Below are 23,239 nucleotides of genomic sequence, written 5' to 3'. Positions count from 1 at the left end.
TGATACACTTATAGTGATAACAGATACAGTAACAGTAATACACTTCTAGTGATACAGTGATACAGTAACAGTAATACACTTATAGTGGATACAGATACAGTAACAGTGATACACTTATAGTGATACAGATACAGTATACAGTAATACACTATAGAGATACAGATACATTATTAGTTGATACACTTATAGTGATACAGATACAGTAACAGTAATACACTTATAGTGATACAGATACAGTAACAGTGATACAGTAACAGTAATACACTTATAGTGATACAGATACAGTAAGATACACTTATAGTGATACAGATACAGTACAGTTATACACTTATAGTGATACAGATACAGTAACAGTAATACACTTATAGTGATACAGATACAGTAACAGTAATACACTTATAGTGATACAGATACAGTAACAGTATACACTTATAGTGATACAGATACAGAACAGTAATACACTTATAGTGATACAGATACAGTAACAGTAATACACTTATAGTGATACAGATACAGTAACAGTGAATACACTTATAGTGATACAGATACAGTAACAGTAATACACTTATAGTGATACAGATACAGTAACAGTAATACACTTATAGTGATACAGATACAGTAACAGTAATACACTTATAGTGATACAGATACAGTAACAGTAATACACTTATAGTGATACAGATACAGTAACAGTATACACTTATAGTGATACAGATACAGTAACAGTAATACACTTATAGTGATACAGATACAGTAACAGTAATACACTTATAGTGATACTGATACAGTAACAGTAATACACTTATAGTGATACAGATACAGTAACAGTAATACACTTATAGTGATACAGATACAGTAACTAGTGATCAGTAACAGTAATACACTTATAGTGATACAGATACAGTAACAGTAATACACTTATAGTGATACAGATACAGTAACAGTATACACTTATAGTGATACAGATACAGTAACAGTAATACACTTATAGTGATACAGATACAGTAACAGTAATACACTTATAGTGATACAGATACAGTAACAGTAATACACTTATAGTGATACAGATACAGTAACAGTAATACACTTATAGTGATACAGATACAGTAACAGTAATACACTTATAGTGATACAGATACAGTAACAGTAATACACTTATAGTGATACAGATACAGTAACAGTAATACACTTATAGTGATACAGATACAGTAACAGTAATACACTTATAGTGATACAGATACAGTAACAGTATACACTTATAGTGATACAGATACAGTAACAGTAATACACTTATAGTGATACAGATACAGTAACAGTAATACAGCTTAACAGTAGATACTATAGACAGATACAGTAATACACTTATAGTGATACAGATACAGTAACAGTAATACACTTATAGTGATACAGATACAGTAACAGTGATACAGTAACAGTATACACTTATAGTGATACAGATACAGAAACAGTAATACACTTATAGTGATACAGATACAGTAACAGTAATACACTTATAGTGATACAGATACAGTAACAGTAATACACTTATAGTGATACAGATACAGTAACAGTAATACACTTATAGTGATACAGATACAGTAACTAGTGATACAGTAACAGTAATACACTTATAGTGATACAGATACAGTAACAGTAATACACTTATAGTGATACAGATACAGTACAGTGATACAGAACAGTAATACACTTATAGTGATACAGATACAGATACAGTAATACACTTATAGTGATACAGATACAGTAATAAAGATACAGTAATACACTTATAGTGATACAGATACAGTAACAGTGATACACTTATAGTGATACAGATACAGTAACAGTAATACACTTATAGTGATACAGATACGTACAGTAACTAAGTAATACACTTATAGTGATACAGATACAGTAACAGTAATACACTTATAGTGATACAGATACAGTAACAGTAATACACTTATAGTGATACAGATACAGTAACAGTAATACACTTATAGTGATACAGATACAGTAACAGTAATACACTTATAGTGATACAGATACAGTAACAGTGATACACTTATAGTGATACAGATACAGTAACAGTAATACACTTATAGTGATACAGATACAGTAACAGTGAATACACTTATAGTGATACAGATACAGTAACAGTAATACACTTATAGTGATACAGATACAGTAACAGTAATACACTTATAGTGATACAGATACAGATACAGTAATACACTTATAGTGATACAGATACAGTAACAGTAATACACTTATAGTGATACAGATACAGTAACAGTGATACACTTATAGTGATACAGATACAGTAACAGTAATACACTTATAGTGATACAGATACAGTAACAGTAATACACTTATAGTGATACAGATACAGTAACAGTAATACACTTATAGTGATACAGATACAGTAACAGTGATACTTAAAGTATACTAGTGATACAGATACAGTAATACACTTATAGTGATACAGATACAGTAACAGTAATACACTTATAGTGATACAGATACAGTAACAGTGATACGTAACAGTATACACTTATAGTGATACAGATACAGATACAGTAATACACTTATAGTGATACAGATACAGTTAACAGTAATACACTTATAGTGATACAGATACAGTAACAGTAATACACTTATAGTGATACAGATACAGTAACAGTAATACACTTATAGTGATACAGATACAGTACAGTAATACACTTATAGTGATACAGATACAGTAACAGTAATACACTTATAGTGATACAGATACAGTAACAGTGATACAGTAACAGTAATACACTTATAGTGATACAGATACAGTAACAGTAATACACTTATAGTGATACAGATACAGTAACAGTAATACACTTATAGTGATACAGATACAGTAACAGTGATACAGTAACAGTAATACACTTATAGTGATACAGATACAGTAACAGTGATACACTTATAGTGATACAGATACAGTAACAGTAATACACTTATAGTGATACAGATACAGTAACAGTAATACACTTATAGTGATACAGATACAGTAACAGTAATACACTTATAGTGATACAGATACAGTAACAGTGATACACTTATAGTGATACAGATACAGTAACAGTAATACACTTATAGTGATACAGATACAGTAACAGTGATACAGTAACAGTAATACACTTATAGTGATACAGATACAGTAACAGTGATACACTTATAGTGATACAGATACAGTAACAGTAATACACTTATAGTGATACAGATACAGTAACAGTAATACACTTATAGTGATACAGATACAGTAACAGTAATACACTTATAGTGATACAGATAACAGTAATACACTTATAGTGATACAGATACAGTAACAGTAGATACACTTATAGTGATACAGATACAGTAACAGTAATACACTTATAGTGATACAGATACAGTAACAGTAATACACTTATAGTGATACAGATACAGTAACAGTAATACACTTATAGTGATACAGATACAGTAACAGTAATACACTTATAGTGATACAGAATTACAGTACAGTGATACACTTATAGTGATACAGATACAGTAACAGTAATACACTTATAGTGATACAGATACAGTAACAGTAATACACTTATAGTGATACAGATACAGTAACAGTAATACACTTATAGTGATACAGATACAGTAACAGTGATACACTTATAGTGATACAGATACAGTAACAGTGATACACTTATAGTGATACAGATACAGTAACAGTGATACACTTATAGTGATACAGATACAGTAACAGTAATACACTTATAGTGATACAGATACAGTAACTAGTGATACAGTAACAGTAATACACTTATAGTGATACAGATACAGTACAGTAATACACTTATAGTGATACAGATACAGTAACAGTAATACACTTATAGTGATACAGATACAGTAACAGTAATACACTTATAGTGATACAGATACAGTAACAGTAATACACTTATAGTGATACAGATACAGTAACAGTAATACACTTATAGTGATACAGATACAGTAACAGTAATACACTTATAGTGATACAGATACAGTAACAGTAATACACTTATAGTGATACAGAACAGTAACAGTAATACACTTATAGTGATACAGATACACTACGTGATACAGATACAGTAATACACTTATAGTGATACAGATACAGTAACAGTAATACACTTATAGTGATACAGATACAGTAACAGTGATACACTTATAGTGATACAGATACAGTAACAGTAATACACTTATAGTGATACAGATACAGTAACAGTAATACACTTATAGTGATACAGATACAGTAACAGTAATACACTTATAGTGATACAGATACAGTAACAGTAATACACTTATAGTGATACAGATACAGTAACAGTAATACACTTATAGTGATACAGATACAGTAACAGTAATACACTTATAGTGATACAGATACAGTAACAGTAATACACTTATAGTGATACAGATACAGTAACAGTGATACACTTATAGTGATACAGATACAGTAATACACTTATAGTGATACAGATACAGTAACAGTAATACACTTATAGTGATACAGATACAGTAACAGTGATACACTTATAGTGATACAGATACAGTAACAGTAATACACTTATAGTGATACAGATACAGTAACAGTAATACACTTATAGTGATACAGATACAGTAACAGTAATACACTTATAGTGATACAGATACAGTAACAGTAATACACTTATAGTGATACAGATACAGTAACAGTAATACACTTATAGTGATACAGATACAGTAACAGTAATACACTTATAGTGATACAGATACAGTAACAGTAATACACTTATAGTGATACAGATACAGTAACAGTGATACACTTATAGTGATACAGATACAGTAACAGTAATACACTTATAGTGATACAGATACACTACGTGATACAGATACAGTAACAGTAATACACTTATAGTGATACAGATACAGTAACAGTAATACACTTATAGTGATACAGATACAGTAACAGTGATACAGTAACAGTAATACACTTATAGTGATACAGATACAGTAACAGTAATACACTTATAGTGATACAGATACAGTAACAGTAATACACTTATAGTGATACAGATACAGTAACAGTAATACACTTATAGTGATACAGATACAGTAACAGTAATACACTTATAGTGATTACAGATACAGTAACAGTAATACACTTATAGTGATACAGATACAGTAACAGTAATACACTTATAGTGATACAGATACAGTAATAACACTTATAGTGATACAGATACAGTAACAGTAATACACTTATAGTGATACAGATACAGTAACAGTGATACAGTAACAGTAATACACTTATAGTGATACAGATACAGTAACAGTAATACACTTATAGTGATACAGATACAGTACAGTGATACAGTAACAGTAATACACTTATAGTGATACAGATACAGATACAGTAATACACTTATAGTGATACAGATACAGTAACAGTAATACACTTATAGTGATACAGATACAGTAACAGTAATACACTTATAGTGATACAGATACAGTAACAGTAATACACTTATAGTGATACAGATACAGTAACAGTAATACACTATAGTGATACAGATACAGTAACAGTAATACACTTATAGTGATACAGATACAGTAACAGTGATACAGTAACAGTAATACACTTATAGTGATACAGATACAGATACAGTAATACACTTATAGTGATACAGATACAGTAACAGTAATACACTTATAGTGATACATTGATACAGTAACAGTAATACACTTATAGTGATACAGATACAGTAACAGTAATACACTTATAGTGATACAGATACAGTAACAGTGATACACTTATAGTGATACAGATACAGTAACAGTAATACACTTATAGTGATACAGATACAGTAACAGTGATACAGTAACAGTAATACACTTATAGTGATACAGATACAGTACAGTATACACTATAGTGATACAGATACAGATACAGTAATACACTTATAGTGATACAGATACAGATACAGTAATACACTTATAGTGATACAGATACAGTAATACACTTATAGTGATACAGATACAGTAACAGTGATACACTTATAGTGATACAGATACAGTAACAGTTATACACTTATAGTGATACAGATACAGTAACAGTAATACACTTATAGTGATACAGATACAGTAACAGTGATACAGTAACAGTAATACACTTATAGTGATACAGATACAGTAATACACTTATAGTGATACAGATACAGTAACAGTAATACACTTATAGTGATACAGTACAGTAACAGTAATACACTTATAGTGATACAGATACAGTAACAGTAATACACTTATAGTGATACAGATACAGTAACAGTAATACACTTATAGTGATACAGATACAGTAACAGTAATACACTTATAGTGATACAGATACAGTAACAGTAATACACTTATAGTGATACAGATACAGTAACAGTAATACACTTATAGTGATACAGATACAGTAACAGTAATACACTTATAGTGATACAGATACAGTAACAGTAATACACTTATAGTGATACAGATACAGTAATACACTTATAGTGATACAGATACAGTAACAGTAATACACTTATAGTGATACAGATACAGTAATACACTTATAGTGATACAGATACAGTAACAGTAATACACTTATAGTGATACAGATACAGTAACAGTAATACACTTATAGTGATACAGATACAGTAACAGTAATACACTTATAGTGATACAGATACAGTAATACACTTATAGTGATACAGATACAGTAACAGTAATACACTTATAGTGATACAGATACAGTAACAGTGATACAGTAACAGTAATACACTTATAGTGATACAGATACAGTAACAGTAATACACTTATAGTGATACAGATACAGTAACAGTAATACACTTATAGTGATACAGATACAGTAACAGTAATACACTTATAGTGATACAGATACAGTAACAGTGATACAGTAACAGTAATACACTTATAGTGATACAGATACAGATACAGTAATACACTTATAGTGATACAGATACAGATACAGTAATACACTTATAGTGATACAGATACAGATACAGTAATACACTTATAGTGATACAGATACAGTAACAGTAATACACTTATAGTGATACAGATACAGTAACAGTGATACACTTATAGTGATACAGATACAGTAACAGTAATACACTTATAGTGATACAGATACAGTAACAGTAATACACTTATAGTGATACAGATACAGTAACAGTAATACACTTATAGTGATACAGATACAGTAACAGTAATACACTTATAGTGATACAGATACAGTAACAGTGATACAGTAACAGTAATACACTTATAGTGATACAGATACAGTAACAGTGATACACTTATAGTGATACAGATACAGTAACAGTGATACACTTATAGTGATACAGATACAGTAACAGTGATACACTTATAGTGATACAGATACAGTAACAGTAATACACTTATAGTGATACAGATACAGTAACAGTGATACAGTAACAGTAATACACTTATAGTGATACAGATACAGTAACAGTGATACACTTATAGTGATACAGATACAGTAACAGTAATACACTTATAGTGATACAGATACAGTAACAGTAATACACTTATAGTGATACAGATACAGTAACAGTAATACACTTATAGTGATACAGATACAGTAACAGTAATACACTTATAGTGATACAGATACAGTAACAGTGATACACTTATAGTGATACAGATACAGTAACAGTAATACACTTATAGTGATACAGATACAGTAACAGTAATACACTTATAGTGATACAGATACAGTAACAGTAATACACTTATAGTGATACAGATACAGTAACAGTAATACACTTATAGTGATACAGATACAGATACAGTAATACACTTATAGTGATACAGATACAGTAACAGTGATACACTTATAGTGATACAGATACAGTAACAGTGATACACTTATAGTGATACAGATACAGTAACAGTGATACACTTATAGTGATACAGATACAGTAACAGTAATACACTTATAGTGATACAGATACAGTAACAGTGATACAGTAACAGTAATACACTTATAGTGATACAGATACAGTAACAGTAATACACTTATAGTGATACAGATACAGTAACAGTAATACACTTATAGTGATACAGATACAGTAACAGTAATACACTTATAGTGATACAGATACAGTAACAGTAATACACTTATAGTGATACAGATACAGTAACAGTGATACACTTATAGTGATACAGATACAGTAACAGTGATACAGTAACAGTAATACACTTTTCTCTATCGTCCTAAGTGGATGCTGGGGTTCCTGAAAGGACCATGGGGAATAGCGGCTCCGCAGGAGACAGGGCACAAAAAAGTAAAGCTTTTACCAGATCAGGTGGTGTGCACTGGCTCCTCCCCCTATGACCCTCCTCCAGACTCCAGTTAGATTTTGTGCCCGAACGAGAAGGGTGCAATCTAGGTGGCTCTCCTAAAGAGCTGCTTAGAGAAAGTTTAGCTTAGGTTTTTTACTTTACAGTGATTCCTGCTGGCAACAGGATCACTGCAACGAGGGACTTAGGGGAGAAGTAGTGAACTCACCTGCATGCAGAGTGGATTTGCTGCTTGGCTACTGGACACTAGCTCCAGAGGGACGATCACAGGTACAGCCTGGATGGTCACCGGAGCCGCGCCGCCGGCCCCCTTGCAGACGCTGAAGAGAGAAGAGGTCCAAAATCGGCGGCTGAGGACTCCTGAGTCTTCATAAAGGTAGCGCACAGCACTGCAGCTGTGCGCCATTTTCCTCTCAGCACACTTCACACAACAGTCACTGAGGGTGCAGAGCGCTGGGGGGGGCGCTCTGAGAGGCAAATAAAAACCTTATTAGAGGCAAAAAATACCTCACATATAGCCCACAGAGGCTATATGGAGATATTTAACCCCTGCCTAACTTCAAAAATAGCGGGAGACGAGCCCGCCGAAAAAGGGGCGGGGCCTATCTCCTCAGCACACAGCGCCATTTTCTCTCACAGAAAAGCTGGAGAGAAGGCTCCCAGGCTCTCCCCTGCACTGCACTACAGAAACAGGGTTAAAACAGAGAGGGGGGGCACTGATTTTGGCGATATTGTATATATATAAAAGATGCTATAAGGGAGAAACACTTATATAAGGTTGTCCCTATATAATTATAGCGTTTTTGGTGTGTGCTGGCAGACTCTCCCTCTGTCTCCCCAAAGGGCTAGTGGGTCCTGTCCTCTGTCAGAGCATTCCCGGTGTGTGTGCTGTGTGTCGGTACGTGTGTGTCGACATGTATGAGGACGATGTTGGTGAGGAGGCGGAGAAATTGCCTGTAATGGTGATGTCACTCTCTAGGGAGTCGACACCGGAATGGATGGCTTATTTAGAGAATTACGTGAGAATGTCAACACGCTGCAAGGTCGGTTGACGACATGAGACGGCCGACAATCTATTAGGACCGGTCCAGGCGTCTCAGAAACACCGTCAGGGGTTTTTAAAAAAACGCCCATTTACCTCAGTCGGTCGACACAGACACAGACACGGACACTGAATACAGTGTCGACGGTGAATAAACAAACGTATTTCTCATTAGGGCCACACGTTAAGGGCAATGAAGGAGGTGTTACGTGTTTCTGATACTACAAGTACCACAAGAAAGGGTATTATGTGGGAGTGAAAAAACTACCTGTAGTTTTTCCTGAATCAGATAAAATAAAATGAAGTGTGTGATGATGCGTAGGGTTACCCCGATAGCAAATATTGGCGTTATACCCTTTCCCGCCAGAAATTAGGGTACGTTGGGAAACACCCCTTAGGGTGATAAGGCGCTCACACGCTTATCAAGTGGCGTTACCGTCTCCAGATACGGCCGCCCTCAAGGAGCCAGCTGATAGGAAGCTGGAAAAATATCCTAAAAAGTATATACACACATACGGTGGTTATACTGCGACCAGCGATCGCCATCAGCCTGGAGATGCAGTGCTGGGTTGGCTTGGTCGGATTCCCTGACTAAAAATATTTTATTCATGTACAGCATTTAATAGGATGCATTCTATATATATGTATGTGAGATGCACAGAGGGATATTTGCTCTCTGGCATCAAGATAAGTGCGTTGTCCATATCTCCCAGAAGATGTCAGGGACACGACAGTGGTCAGGTGATACAGATCCCATACGGCAGATGGAAGTATTGCTGTATAAAGGGAAGGAGTTATTTGGGGGTCGGTCCATCGGACCTGGGGACCACAGCAACAGCTGGGAAATCCAACCTTTTTTACCCCAAGTTACATCTCAGCTAAAAAAGACACCGTCTTTTCAGCCTCAATCTTTCCTTTCCCATGAGGGCATGCAGGCAAAAGGCCAGTCATATCTGCCCAGACATAGAGGTAAGGGAAGTAGACTGCAGCAGGCAGCCCTTTCCCAGGAAAAGAAGCCCTCCACCGCGTCTGCCAAGTCCTCAGCATGACGCTGGGGCCGTGCAAGCGGACTCAAGGTGGGGGGGTAGTCTCAAGAGTCTCAGGGCGCAGTGGGATCACTCGCAAGTTGACCCCTAGATCGTACGAGTATTATCCCAGGGGTAAAGATTGGAGAGTCGAGACATCTTCTCCTCGCAGGTTCCTGAAGTCTGCTTTACCAACGGCTCCCTCCGACAGGGAGGCAGCATTGGAAACAATTCACAAGCTGTATATCCAGCAGGTGATAATCAAAGTACCCATCCTACGACAAGGAAAAGGGTATTATTTTTCCACACTATATTGTGGTACTGAAGCCAGACGGCTTGGTGACACATAGTCTAAATCTAAAATGTTTTGAACACTTACATAAAAGGTTCAAATCGAGATAAAGTCACTCAGAGCAGTGATAGCGAACCGGAAAAAAGGGGACTATATGGTGTCCCTGGACATCAAGGATTACCTCCATGTCCAAATTTTGTCCTTCTCATCAAGGGTACCTCTGGTTCGTGGTACAGAACTGTCAATATCAGTTTCAGACGATGCCGTTTGAATTATCCACGGCACCCCGGGCCTTTTTACCAAGGTAATGGCCGAAAAGATGTTTCTTCAAAGAAAAAAGGCATCTACATTATCCCTTACTTGCACGACCTAAAAAGGGCAAGTTCCAGAGAACAGTTGGAGGTCGGAAGAGCACTATCTAAAGTAGTTCTTCGACGGCACGACTGGATTCTAAATATTCCAAGAATCGCAGCTGTTTTCCGACGATACGTCTGCTGTTCCTAGGGATGATTCTGGACACGGTTCAGAAAAAGGTTTTTCTTCCCGAGGAAAAAGCCAAGGAGTTATCCGACCTGTCAGGAACCTCCTAAAACCAGGAAAGGTGTCTGTACATCAATGCACAAGAGTCCTGGGAAAAATGGTGGCTTTTTACGAAGCAATTCCATTCGGCAGATTCCATGCAAGAATTTTCCAAAGGGATCTGTTGGACAAATGGTCAGGGTCGCATCCTCAGATGCACCTGCGAATAACCCTGTCGCCAAGGACAAGGGTATATCTTCTGTGGTGGTTGCAAAAGGCTCATCTATTGGAGGGCCGCAGATTCGGCATACAGGATTTGATCCTGGTGACCACGGACGCCAGCCTGAGAGGTTGGGGAGCAGTCACACAAGGAAGAAACTTCCAGGGGGTATGGACGAACCTGGAAAAGTCTCTTCACATAAACATTCTGGTACTAAGAGCAATCTAAAATGCTCTAAGCCAGGCGGAACCACTCCTGCAAGGAAAACCGGTGTTGATTCAGTCGGACAACATCACGGCGGTCGCCCATGTAAACAGACAGGGCGGCACAAGAAGCAGGAGTGCAATGGCAGAAGCTACCAAGATTCTTCGCTGGGCGGAGAATCACGTAATAGCACTGTCAGCAGTGTTCTTCCCGGGCGTGGACAACTGGGAAGCAGACTTCCTCAGCAGACACGATATTCACCCGGGAGAGGGGGGTCTTCATCCAGAAGTCTTCCACATGCTAGTAAACTGTTGGGAAAGACCAATGGTAGACATGATGGCGTCTCGCCTCAACAAGAAACTGGACAAGTATTGCGCCAGGTCAAGAGATCCACAGGCAATAGCTGTGGACGCACTGGTAACACCTTGGGTGTACAAATCAGTATATGTGTTTCCTCCTCTGCCTCTCATACCAAAGGTATTGAAGATTATACGGTGAGGAGGAGTAAGAACAATACTAGTGGCTCCGGATTGGCCAAGAAGGACTTGGTACCCGGAACTTCAAGAGTTGGTCACGGACGACCCGTGCCCTCTGCTTCTGAGAAGGGACCTGCTACAACAGGGTCCCTGTCTCTTTCAAGACTTACCGCGGCTGCGTTTGACGGCATGGCGGTTGAACGCCAGATCCTAAAAGGGAAAGGCATTCCAGAAGAAGTCATTCCTACCTTGATTAAGGCAAGGAAGGAAGTCACCGCGAAACATTATCACCGCATTTGGCGAAAATATGTCGCGTGGTGCGAGGATCGGAGTGTTCCGACGGAGGAATTTCAACTGGGTCGTTTCCTACATTTCCTACAATCAGGATTGTCTATGGGTCTCAAATTGAGATCTATTAAGGTTCAAATTTCGGCCCTGTCAATATTCTTCCAAAAAGAATTGGCCTCAGTTCCTGAGGTACAGACTTTTGTTAAAGGAGTACTGCATATACAGCCTCCTGTGGTGCCTCCGGTGGCACCGTGGGATCTAAATGTAGTTTTAGATTTCCTCAAATCCCATTGGTTTGAACCATTGAAAAAGGTGGATTTTAAATATCTCACATGGAAAGTGACTATGTTACTGGCCCTGGCTTCCGCCAGGAGAGTATCTGAATTGGCGGCTTTATCTTATAAAAGCCCTTATCTAATCTTCCATTCGGATAGGGCAGAACTGAGGACTCGTCCGCATTTTCTCCCTAAGGTGGTATCAGCGTTTCACCTGAACCAACCTATTGTGGTGCCTGCGGCCACTGGCGACTTGGAGGACTCCAAGTTGTTGGACGTTGTCAGAGCCTTAAAAAATATACATTTCAAGGACGGCTGAAGTCAGAAAATCTGACTCGCTGTTGATACTATATGCACCCAACAAGTTGGGTGCCCCTGCTTCTAAGCAGACGATTGCTCGTTGGATTTGTAACACAATTCAACTTGCTCATTCTGTGGCAGGCCTGCCACAGCCTAAATCTGTTAAGGCCCATTCCACAAGGAAGGTGGGCTCATCTTGGGCGGCTGCCCGAGGGGTCTCGGCATTACAATTCTGCCGAGCAGCTACGTGGTCGGGGGAAAACACGTTTGTAAAATTCTACAAATTTTGATACCCTGGCAAAAGAGGACTTGGAATTCTCTCATTCGGTGCTGCAGAGTCATCCGCACTCTCCCGCCCGTTTGGGAGCTTTGGTATAATCCCCATGGTCCTTTCAGGAACCCCAGCATCCACTTAGGACGATAGAGAAAATAAGAATTTACTTACCGATAATTCTATTTCTCGGAGTCCGTAGTGGATGCTGGGCGCCCATCCCAAGTGCGGATTATCTGCAATACTGTACATAGTTATTGTTAACAAATTCGGGTTATATTGTTAAGGAGCCATCTTTAAGAGGCTCTTTCTGTTATCATACTGTTAACTGGGTTTAGATCACAAGTTGTACGGTGTGATTGGTGTGGCTGGTATGAGTCTTACCCGGGATTCAAATTGCCTCCCTTATTGTGTACGCTCGTCCGGGCACAGTACCTAACTGGAGTCTGGAGGAGGGTCATAGGGGGAGGAGCCAGTGCACACCACCTGATCTGGTAAAAGCTTTACTTTTTTGTGCCCTGTCTCCTGCGGAGCCGCTATTCCCCATGGTCCTTTCAGGAACCCCAGCATCCACTACGGACTCCGAGAAATAGAATTATCGGTAAGTAAATTCTTATTATAGTGATACAGATACAGTAATACACTTATAGTGATACAGATACAGTAACAGTAATACACTTATAGTGATACAGATACAGTAACAGTGATACAGTAACAGTAATACACTTATAGTGATACAGATACAGTAATACACTTATAGTGATACAGATACAGTAACAGTAATACACTTATAGTGATACAGATACAGTAACAGTGATACAGTAACAGTAATACACTTATAGTGATACAGATACAGATACAGTAATACACTTATAGTGATACAGATACAGATACAGTAATACACTTATAGTGATACAGATACAGTAACAGTAATACACTTATAGTGATACAGATACAGTAACAGTAATACACTTATAGTGATACAGATACAGTAACAGTGATACAGTAACAGTAATACACTTATAGTGATACAGATACAGATACAGTAATACACTTATAGTGATACAGATACAGTAACAGTGATACACTTATAGTGATACAGATACAGTAACAGTGATACACTTATAGTGATACAGATACAGTAACAGTGATACACTTATAGTGATACAGATACAGTAACAGTAATACACTTATAGTGATACAGATACAGTAACAGTGATACAGTAACAGTAATACACTTATAGTGATACAGATACAGTAACAGTGATACACTTATAGTGATACAGATACAGTAACAGTAATACACTTATAGTGATACAGATACAGTAACAGTAATACACTTATAGTGATACAGATACAGTAACAGTAATACACTTATAGTGATACAGATACAGTAATACACTTATAGTGATACAGATACAGTAACAGTAATACACTTATAGTGATACAGATACAGTAACAGTAATACACTTATAGTGATACAGATACAGTAACAGTGATACACTTATAGTGATACAGATACAGTAACAGTGATACAGTAACAGTAATACACTTATAGTGATACAGATACAGTAATACACTTATAGTGATACAGATACAGTAACAGTAATACACTTATAGTGATACAGATACAGTAACAGTGATACAGTAACAGTAATACACTTATAGTGATACAGATACAGTAATACACTTATAGTGATACAGATACAGTAACAGTAATACACTTATAGTGATACAGATACAGTAACAGTGATACAGTAACAGTAATACACTTATAGTGATACAGATACAGATACAGTAATACACTTATAGTGATACAGATACAGATACAGTAATACACTTATAGTGATACAGATACAGTAACAGTAATACACTTATAGTGATACAGATACAGTAACAGTAATACACTTATAGTGATACAGATACAGTAACAGTGATACAGTAACAGTAATACACTTATAGTGATACAGATACAGATACAGTAATACACTTATAGTGATACAGATACAGATACAGTAATACACTTATAGTGATACAGATACAGATACAGTAATACACTTATAGTGATACAGATACAGTAACAGTGATACACTTATAGTGATACAGATACAGTAACAGTGATACACTTATAGTGATACAGATACAGTAACAGTGATACACTTATAGTGATACAGATACAGTAACAGTAATACACTTATAGTGATACAGATACAGTAACAGTGATACAGTAACAGTAATACACTTATAGTGATACAGATACAGTAACAGTGATACACTTATAGTGATACAGATACAGTAACAGTAATACACTTATAGTGATACAGATACAGTAACAGTAATACACTTATAGTGATACAGATACAGTAACAGTAATACACTTATAGTGATACAGATACAGTAATACACTTATAGTGATACAGATACAGTAACAGTAATACACTTATAGTGATACAGATACAGTAACAGTGATACACTTATAGTGATACAGATACAGTAACAGTAATACACTTATAGTGATACAGATACAGTAACAGTAATACACTTATAGTGATACAGATACAGTAACAGTGATACAGTAACAGTAATACACTTATAGTGATACAGATACAGTAATACACTTATAGTGATACAGATACAGTAACAGTAATACACTTATAGTGATACAGATACAGTAACAGTGATACAGTAACAGTAATACACTTATAGTGATACAGATACAGATACAGTAATACACTTATAGTGATACAGATACAGATACAGTAATACACTTATAGTGATACAGATACAGTAATACACTTATAGTGATACAGATACAGTAACAGTAATACACTTATAGTGATACAGATACAGTAACAGTAATACACTTATAGTGATACAGATACAGTAACAGTAATACACTTATAGTGATACAGATACAGTAACAGTAATACACTTATAGTGATACAGATACAGTAATACACTTATAGTGATACAGATACAGTAACAGTAATACACTTATAGTGATACAGATACAGTAACAGTAATACACTTATAGTGATACAGATACAGTAACAGTAATACACTTATAGTGATACAGATACAGTAACAGTAATACACTTATAGTGATACAGATACAGTAATACACTTATAGTGATACAGATACAGTAACAGTAATACACTTATAGTGATACAGATACAGTAACAGTAATACACTTATAGTGATACAGATACAGTAACAGTAATACACTTATAGTGATACAGATACAGTAACAGTGATACAGTAACAGTAATACACTTATAGTGATACAGATACAGTAACAGTGATACACTTATAGTGATACAGATACAGTAACAGTAATACACTTATAGTGATACAGATACAGTAACAGTGATACAGTAACAGTAATACACTTATAGTGATACAGATACAGTAACAGTGATACACTTATAGTGATACAGATACAGTAACAGTGATACACTTATAGTGATACAGATACAGTAACAGTGATACAGTAACAGTAATACACTTATAGTGATACAGATACAGTAACAGTGATACACTTATAGTGATACAGATACAGTAACAGTAATACACTTATAGTGATACAGATACAGTAACAGTAATACACTTATAGTGATACAGATACAGTAACAGTAATACACTTATAGTGATACAGATACAGTAACAGTGATACACTTATAGTGATACAGATACAGTAACAGTAATACACTTATAGTGATACAGATACAGTAACAGTAATACACTTATAGTGATACAGATACAGTAACAGTAATACACTTATAGTGATACAGATACAGTAACAGTGATACAGTAACAGTAATACACTTATAGTGATACAGATACAGTAACAGTAATACACTTATAGTGATACAGATACAGATACAGTAATACACTTATAGTGATACAGATACAGTAACAGTAATACACTTATAGTGATACAGATACAGTAACAGTAATACACTTATAGTGATACAGATACAGTAACAGTGATACAGTAACAGTAATACACTTATAGTGATACAGATACAGTAACAGTGATACACTTATAGTGATACAGATACAGTAACAGTGATACACTTATAGTGATACAGATACAGTAACAGTGATACACTTATAGTGATACAGATACAGTAACAGTAATACACTTATAGTGATACAGATACAGTAACAGTGATACAGTAACAGTAATACACTTATAGTGATACAGATACAGTAACAGTGATACACTTATAGTGATACAGATACAGTAACAGTAATACACTTATAGTGATACAGATACAGTAACAGTAATACACTTATAGTGATACAGATACACTACGTGATACAGATACAGTAACAGTAATACACTTATAGTGATACAGATACAGTAACAGTGATACAGTAACAGTAATACACTTATAGTGATACAGATACAGTAACAGTAATACACTTATAGTGATACAGATACAGTAACAGTAATACACTTATAGTGATACAGATACAGTAATACACTTATAGTGATACAGATACAGTAACAGTAATACACTTATAGTGATACAGATACAGTAACAGTAATACACTTATAGTGATACAGATACAGTAATACACTTATAGTGATACAGATACAGTAACAGTAATACACTTATAGTGATACAGATACAGTAACAGTGATACAGTAACAGTAATACACTTATAGTGATACAGATACAGTAACAGTAATACACTTATAGTGATACAGATACAGTAACAGTGATACAGTAACAGTAATACACTTATAGTGATACAGATACAGATACAGTAATACACTTATAGTGATACAGATACAGATACAGTAATACACTTATAGTGATACAGATACAGTAACAGTAATACACTTATAGTGATACAGATACAGTAACAGTAATACACTTATAGTGATACAGATACAGTAACAGTGATACAGTAACAGTAATACACTTATAGTGATACAGATACAGTAACAGTGATACACTTATAGTGATACAGATACAGTAACAGTGATACACTTATAGTGATACAGATACAGTAACAGTGATACACTTATAGTGATACAGATACAGTAACAGTAATACACTTATAGTGATACAGATACAGTAACAGTGATACAGTAACAGTAATACACTTATAGTGATACAGATACAGTAACAGTGATACACTTATAGTGATACAGATACAGTAACAGTAATACACTTATAGTGATACAGATACAGTAACAGTAATACACTTATAGTGATACAGATACAGTAACAGTAATACACTTATAGTGATACAGATACAGTAATACACTTATAGTGATACAGATACAGTAACAGTAATACACTTATAGTGATACAGATACAGTAACAGTGATACACTTATAGTGATACAGATACAGTAACAGTAATACACTTATAGTGATACAGATACAGTAACAGTAATACACTTATAGTGATACAGATACAGTAACAGTAATACACTTATAGTGATACAGATACAGTAACAGTGATACAGTAACAGTAATACACTTATAGTGATACAGATACAGATACAGTAATACACTTATAGTGATACAGATACAGATACAGTAATACACTTATAGTGATACAGATACAGTAACAGTGATACAGTAACAGTAATACACTTATAGTGATACAGATACAGTAATACACTTATAGTGATACAGATACAGTAACAGTAATACACTTATAGTGATACAGATACAGTAACAGTGATACAGTAACAGTAATACACTTATAGTGATACAGATACAGATACAGTAATACACTTATAGTGATACAGATACAGATACAGTAATACACTTATAGTGATACAGATACAGTAACAGTGATACAGTAACAGTAATACACTTATAGTGATACAGATACAGTAATACACTTATAGTGATACAGATACAGTAACAGTAATACACTTATAGTGATACAGATACAGTAACAGTGATACAGTAACAGTAATACACTTATAGTGATACAGATACAGATACAGTAATACACTTATAGTGATACAGATACAGATACAGTAATACACTTATAGTGATACAGATACAGTAACAGTAATACACTTATAGTGATACAGATACAGTAACAGTAATACACTTATAGTGATACAGATACAGTAACAGTAATACACTTATAGTGATACAGATACAGTAACAGTGATACAGTAACAGTAATACACTTATAGTGATACAGATACAGTAACAGTGATACACATAGTGATACAGATACAGTAACAGTGATACACTTATAGTGATACAGATACAGTAACAGTGATACAGTAACAGTAATACACTTATAGTGATACAGATACAGTAACAGTGATACACTTATAGTGATACAGATACAGTAACAGTAATACACTTATAGTGATACAGATACAGTAACAGTAATACACTTATAGTGATACAGATACAGTAACAGTAATACACTTATAGTGATACAGATACAGTAACAGTGATACAGTAACAGTAATACACTTATAGTGATACAGATACAGTAACAGTGATACACTTATAGTGATACAGATACAGTAACAGTAATACACTTATAGTGATACAGATACAGTAACAGTAATACACTTATAGTGATACAGATACAGTAACAGTAATACACTTATAGTGATACAGATACAGTAACAGTAATACACTTATAGTGATACAGATACAGTAACAGTGATACAGTAACAGTAATACACTTATAGTGATACAGATACAGTAACAGTAATACACTTATAGTGATACAGATACAGATACAGTAATACACTTATAGTGATACAGATACAGTAACAGTAATACACTTATAGTGATACAGATACAGTAACAGTAATACACTTATAGTGATACAGATACAGTAACAGTAATACACTTATAGTGATACAGATACAGTAACAGTGATACACTTATAGTGATACAGATACAGTAACAGTAATACACTTATAGTGATACAGATACAGTAACAGTAATACACTTATAGTGATACAGATACAGTAACAGTGATACACTTATAGTGATACAGATACAGTAACAGTAATACACTTATAGTGATACAGATACAGTAACAGTGATACAGTAACAGTAATACACTTATAGTGATACAGATACAGTAATACACTTATAGTGATACAGATACAGTAACAGTAATACACTTATAGTGATACAGATACAGTAACAGTGATACAGTAACAGTAATACACTTATAGTGATACAGATACAGATACAGTAATACACTTATAGTGATACAGATACAGATACAGTAATACACTTATAGTGATACAGATACAGTAACAGTAATACACTTATAGTGATACAGATACAGTAACAGTAATACACTTATAGTGATACAGATACAGTAACAGTGATACAGTAACAGTAATACACTTATAGTGATACAGATACAGTAACAGTGATACACTTATAGTGATACAGATACAGTAACAGTGATACACTTATAGTGATACAGATACAGTAACAGTGATACAGTAACAGTAATACACTTATAGTGATACAGATACAGTAACAGTGATACACTTATAGTGATACAGATACAGTAACAGTAATACACTTATAGTGATACAGATACAGTAACAGTAATACACTTATAGTGATACAGATACAGTAACAGTGATACAGTAACAGTAATACACTTATAGTGATACAGATACAGTAACAGTGATACACTTATAGTGATACAGATACAGTAACAGTAATACACTTATAGTGATACAGATACAGTAACAGTAATACACTTATAGTGATACAGATACAGTAACAGTAATACACTTATAGTGATACAGATACAGTAACAGTGATACAGTAACAGTAATACACTTATAGTGATACAGATACAGTAACAGTAATACACTTATAGTGATACAGATACAGTAATACACTTATAGTGATACAGATACAGTAACAGTAATACACTTATAGTGATACAGATACAGTAACAGTAATACACTTATAGTGATACAGATACAGTAACAGTGATACACTTATAGTGATACAGATACAGTAACAGTAATACACTTATAGTGATACAGTAACAGTAATACACTTATAGTGATACAGATACAGTAACAGTGATACACTTATAGTGATACAGATACAGTAACAGTAATACACTTATAGTGATACAGATACACTACGTGATACAGATACAGTAACAGTAATACACTTATAGTGATACAGATACAGTAACAGTGATACACTTATAGTGATACAGATACAGTAACAGTAATACACTTATAGTGATACAGATACAGTAACAGTGATACACTTATAGTGATACAGATACAGTAACAGTAATACTTATAGTGATACAGATACAGTAACAGTGATACACTTATAGTGATACAGATACAGTAACAGTAATACACTTATAGTGATACAGATACAGTAACAGTAATACACTTATAGTGATACAGATACAGTAACAGTGATACACTTATAGTGATACAGATACAGTAACAGTAATACTTATAGTGATACAGATACAGTAACAGTAATACACTTATAGTGATACAGATACAGATACAGTAATACACTTATAGTGATACAGATACAGTAACAGTAATACACTTATAGTGATACAGATACAGTAACAGTAATACACTTATAGTGATACAGATACAGTAACAGTAATACACTTATAGTGATACAGATACAGTAACAGTAATACACTTATAGTGATACAGATACACTACGTGATACAGATACAGTAACAGTAATACACTTATAGTGATACAGATACAGTAACAGTAATACACTTATAGTGATACAGATACAGTAACAGTGATACACTTATAGTGATACAGATACAGTAACAGTAATACACTTATAGTGATACAGATACAGTAACAGTAATACACTTATAGTGATACAGATACAGTAACAGTAATACACTTATAGTGATACAGATACACTACGTGATACAGATACAGTAACAGTGATACAGATACAGTAAGTAATACAGTAACAGTAATACAGTTAGTGATACAGAAACAGATACAGTAACAGTGATACAGATACAGTAACAGTAATACACGTATAGTGATACAGAGACACTACGTGATACAGATACAGTAACAGTGATACAGATACAGTAAGTAATACAGTAACAGTAATACACTTATAGTGATACAGAGACACTAAGTGATACAGATACAGTAAGTAATACAGTAACACACTTATAGTGATACAGAGACACTACGTGATACAGATACAGTAACAGTGATACAGATACAGTAAGTAATACAGTAACACACTTATAGTGATACAGAGACACTACGTGATACAGAACATATATACAGTAAGTGTTACAGTAGCTGATGCACATACTGTATATGGTACGAAACAGCGTTCTGGAGATTTTATTCACCCGTGGATTTCATTTGTCCAGATCATGGTTAGTCACCGGTATATTGGACAAATTATCCTTATGGTTTTCAGATCAGTATTCCCAAATATAAAAATGATACAGTAACAGTAGCAATAATCCATTGATAGTTCTACAATATAGAAATACAGATAGATACAGTACGTGTTACAGTAACTGATAGACAGTAAGAGAAACAGATACAGTAACAGTGTTCCGCATACAGTAATTGTGCGTTGTGTGTAGTAAGCGCTGAGTTTCTGTCTCTATCACTCCTTTAGGCGAATAGCGGAATGACCACGGCGATGGTGATCGTGTATTTGGACAGCGCCAGCAGTTTGCCGGTAGGTGGAACCTCCTGTTCTAACATTCTGAACACTGTAACAGCGCTGAACTTGGAAAATGACATTTCTCCGATGGAACGTTATACAATTTCACAGCATTTTATTATTATGCAAAAAAATGTACATTTAATTAATTGTATTACTTAAAAAGTTTTTATTTTTTATCCTGAGCTTTTTTAAGAAAAATAACATTTCACAGCTCTCGCTCTTGTACCGG

General features: G+C 34.8%; 1 protein-coding gene across 1 annotated transcript in view; it reads left to right on the top strand.

Moving 5' to 3' along the window:
* ESYT3 (extended synaptotagmin 3) overlaps positions 1 to 23,239 on the top strand; it is a 135,991-nt gene that overhangs the window by 102,414 nt on the left and 10,338 nt on the right. The window contains exon 13 of the mRNA XM_063932814.1: positions 22,960 to 23,022. Coding sequence (XP_063788884.1) covers positions 22,960 to 23,022 — 63 coding nt within the window. The remainder of the gene's footprint in view (positions 1 to 22,959; positions 23,023 to 23,239) is intronic.

Source organism: Pseudophryne corroboree, chromosome 7 (assembly GCF_028390025.1).
Source record: "Pseudophryne corroboree isolate aPseCor3 chromosome 7, aPseCor3.hap2, whole genome shotgun sequence".
Lineage (NCBI taxonomy): Eukaryota > Metazoa > Chordata > Amphibia > Anura > Myobatrachidae > Pseudophryne > Pseudophryne corroboree.
Note: the sequence above shows the minus strand (reverse complement) of the source record. Positions and strands in the feature narration are given on the sequence as shown.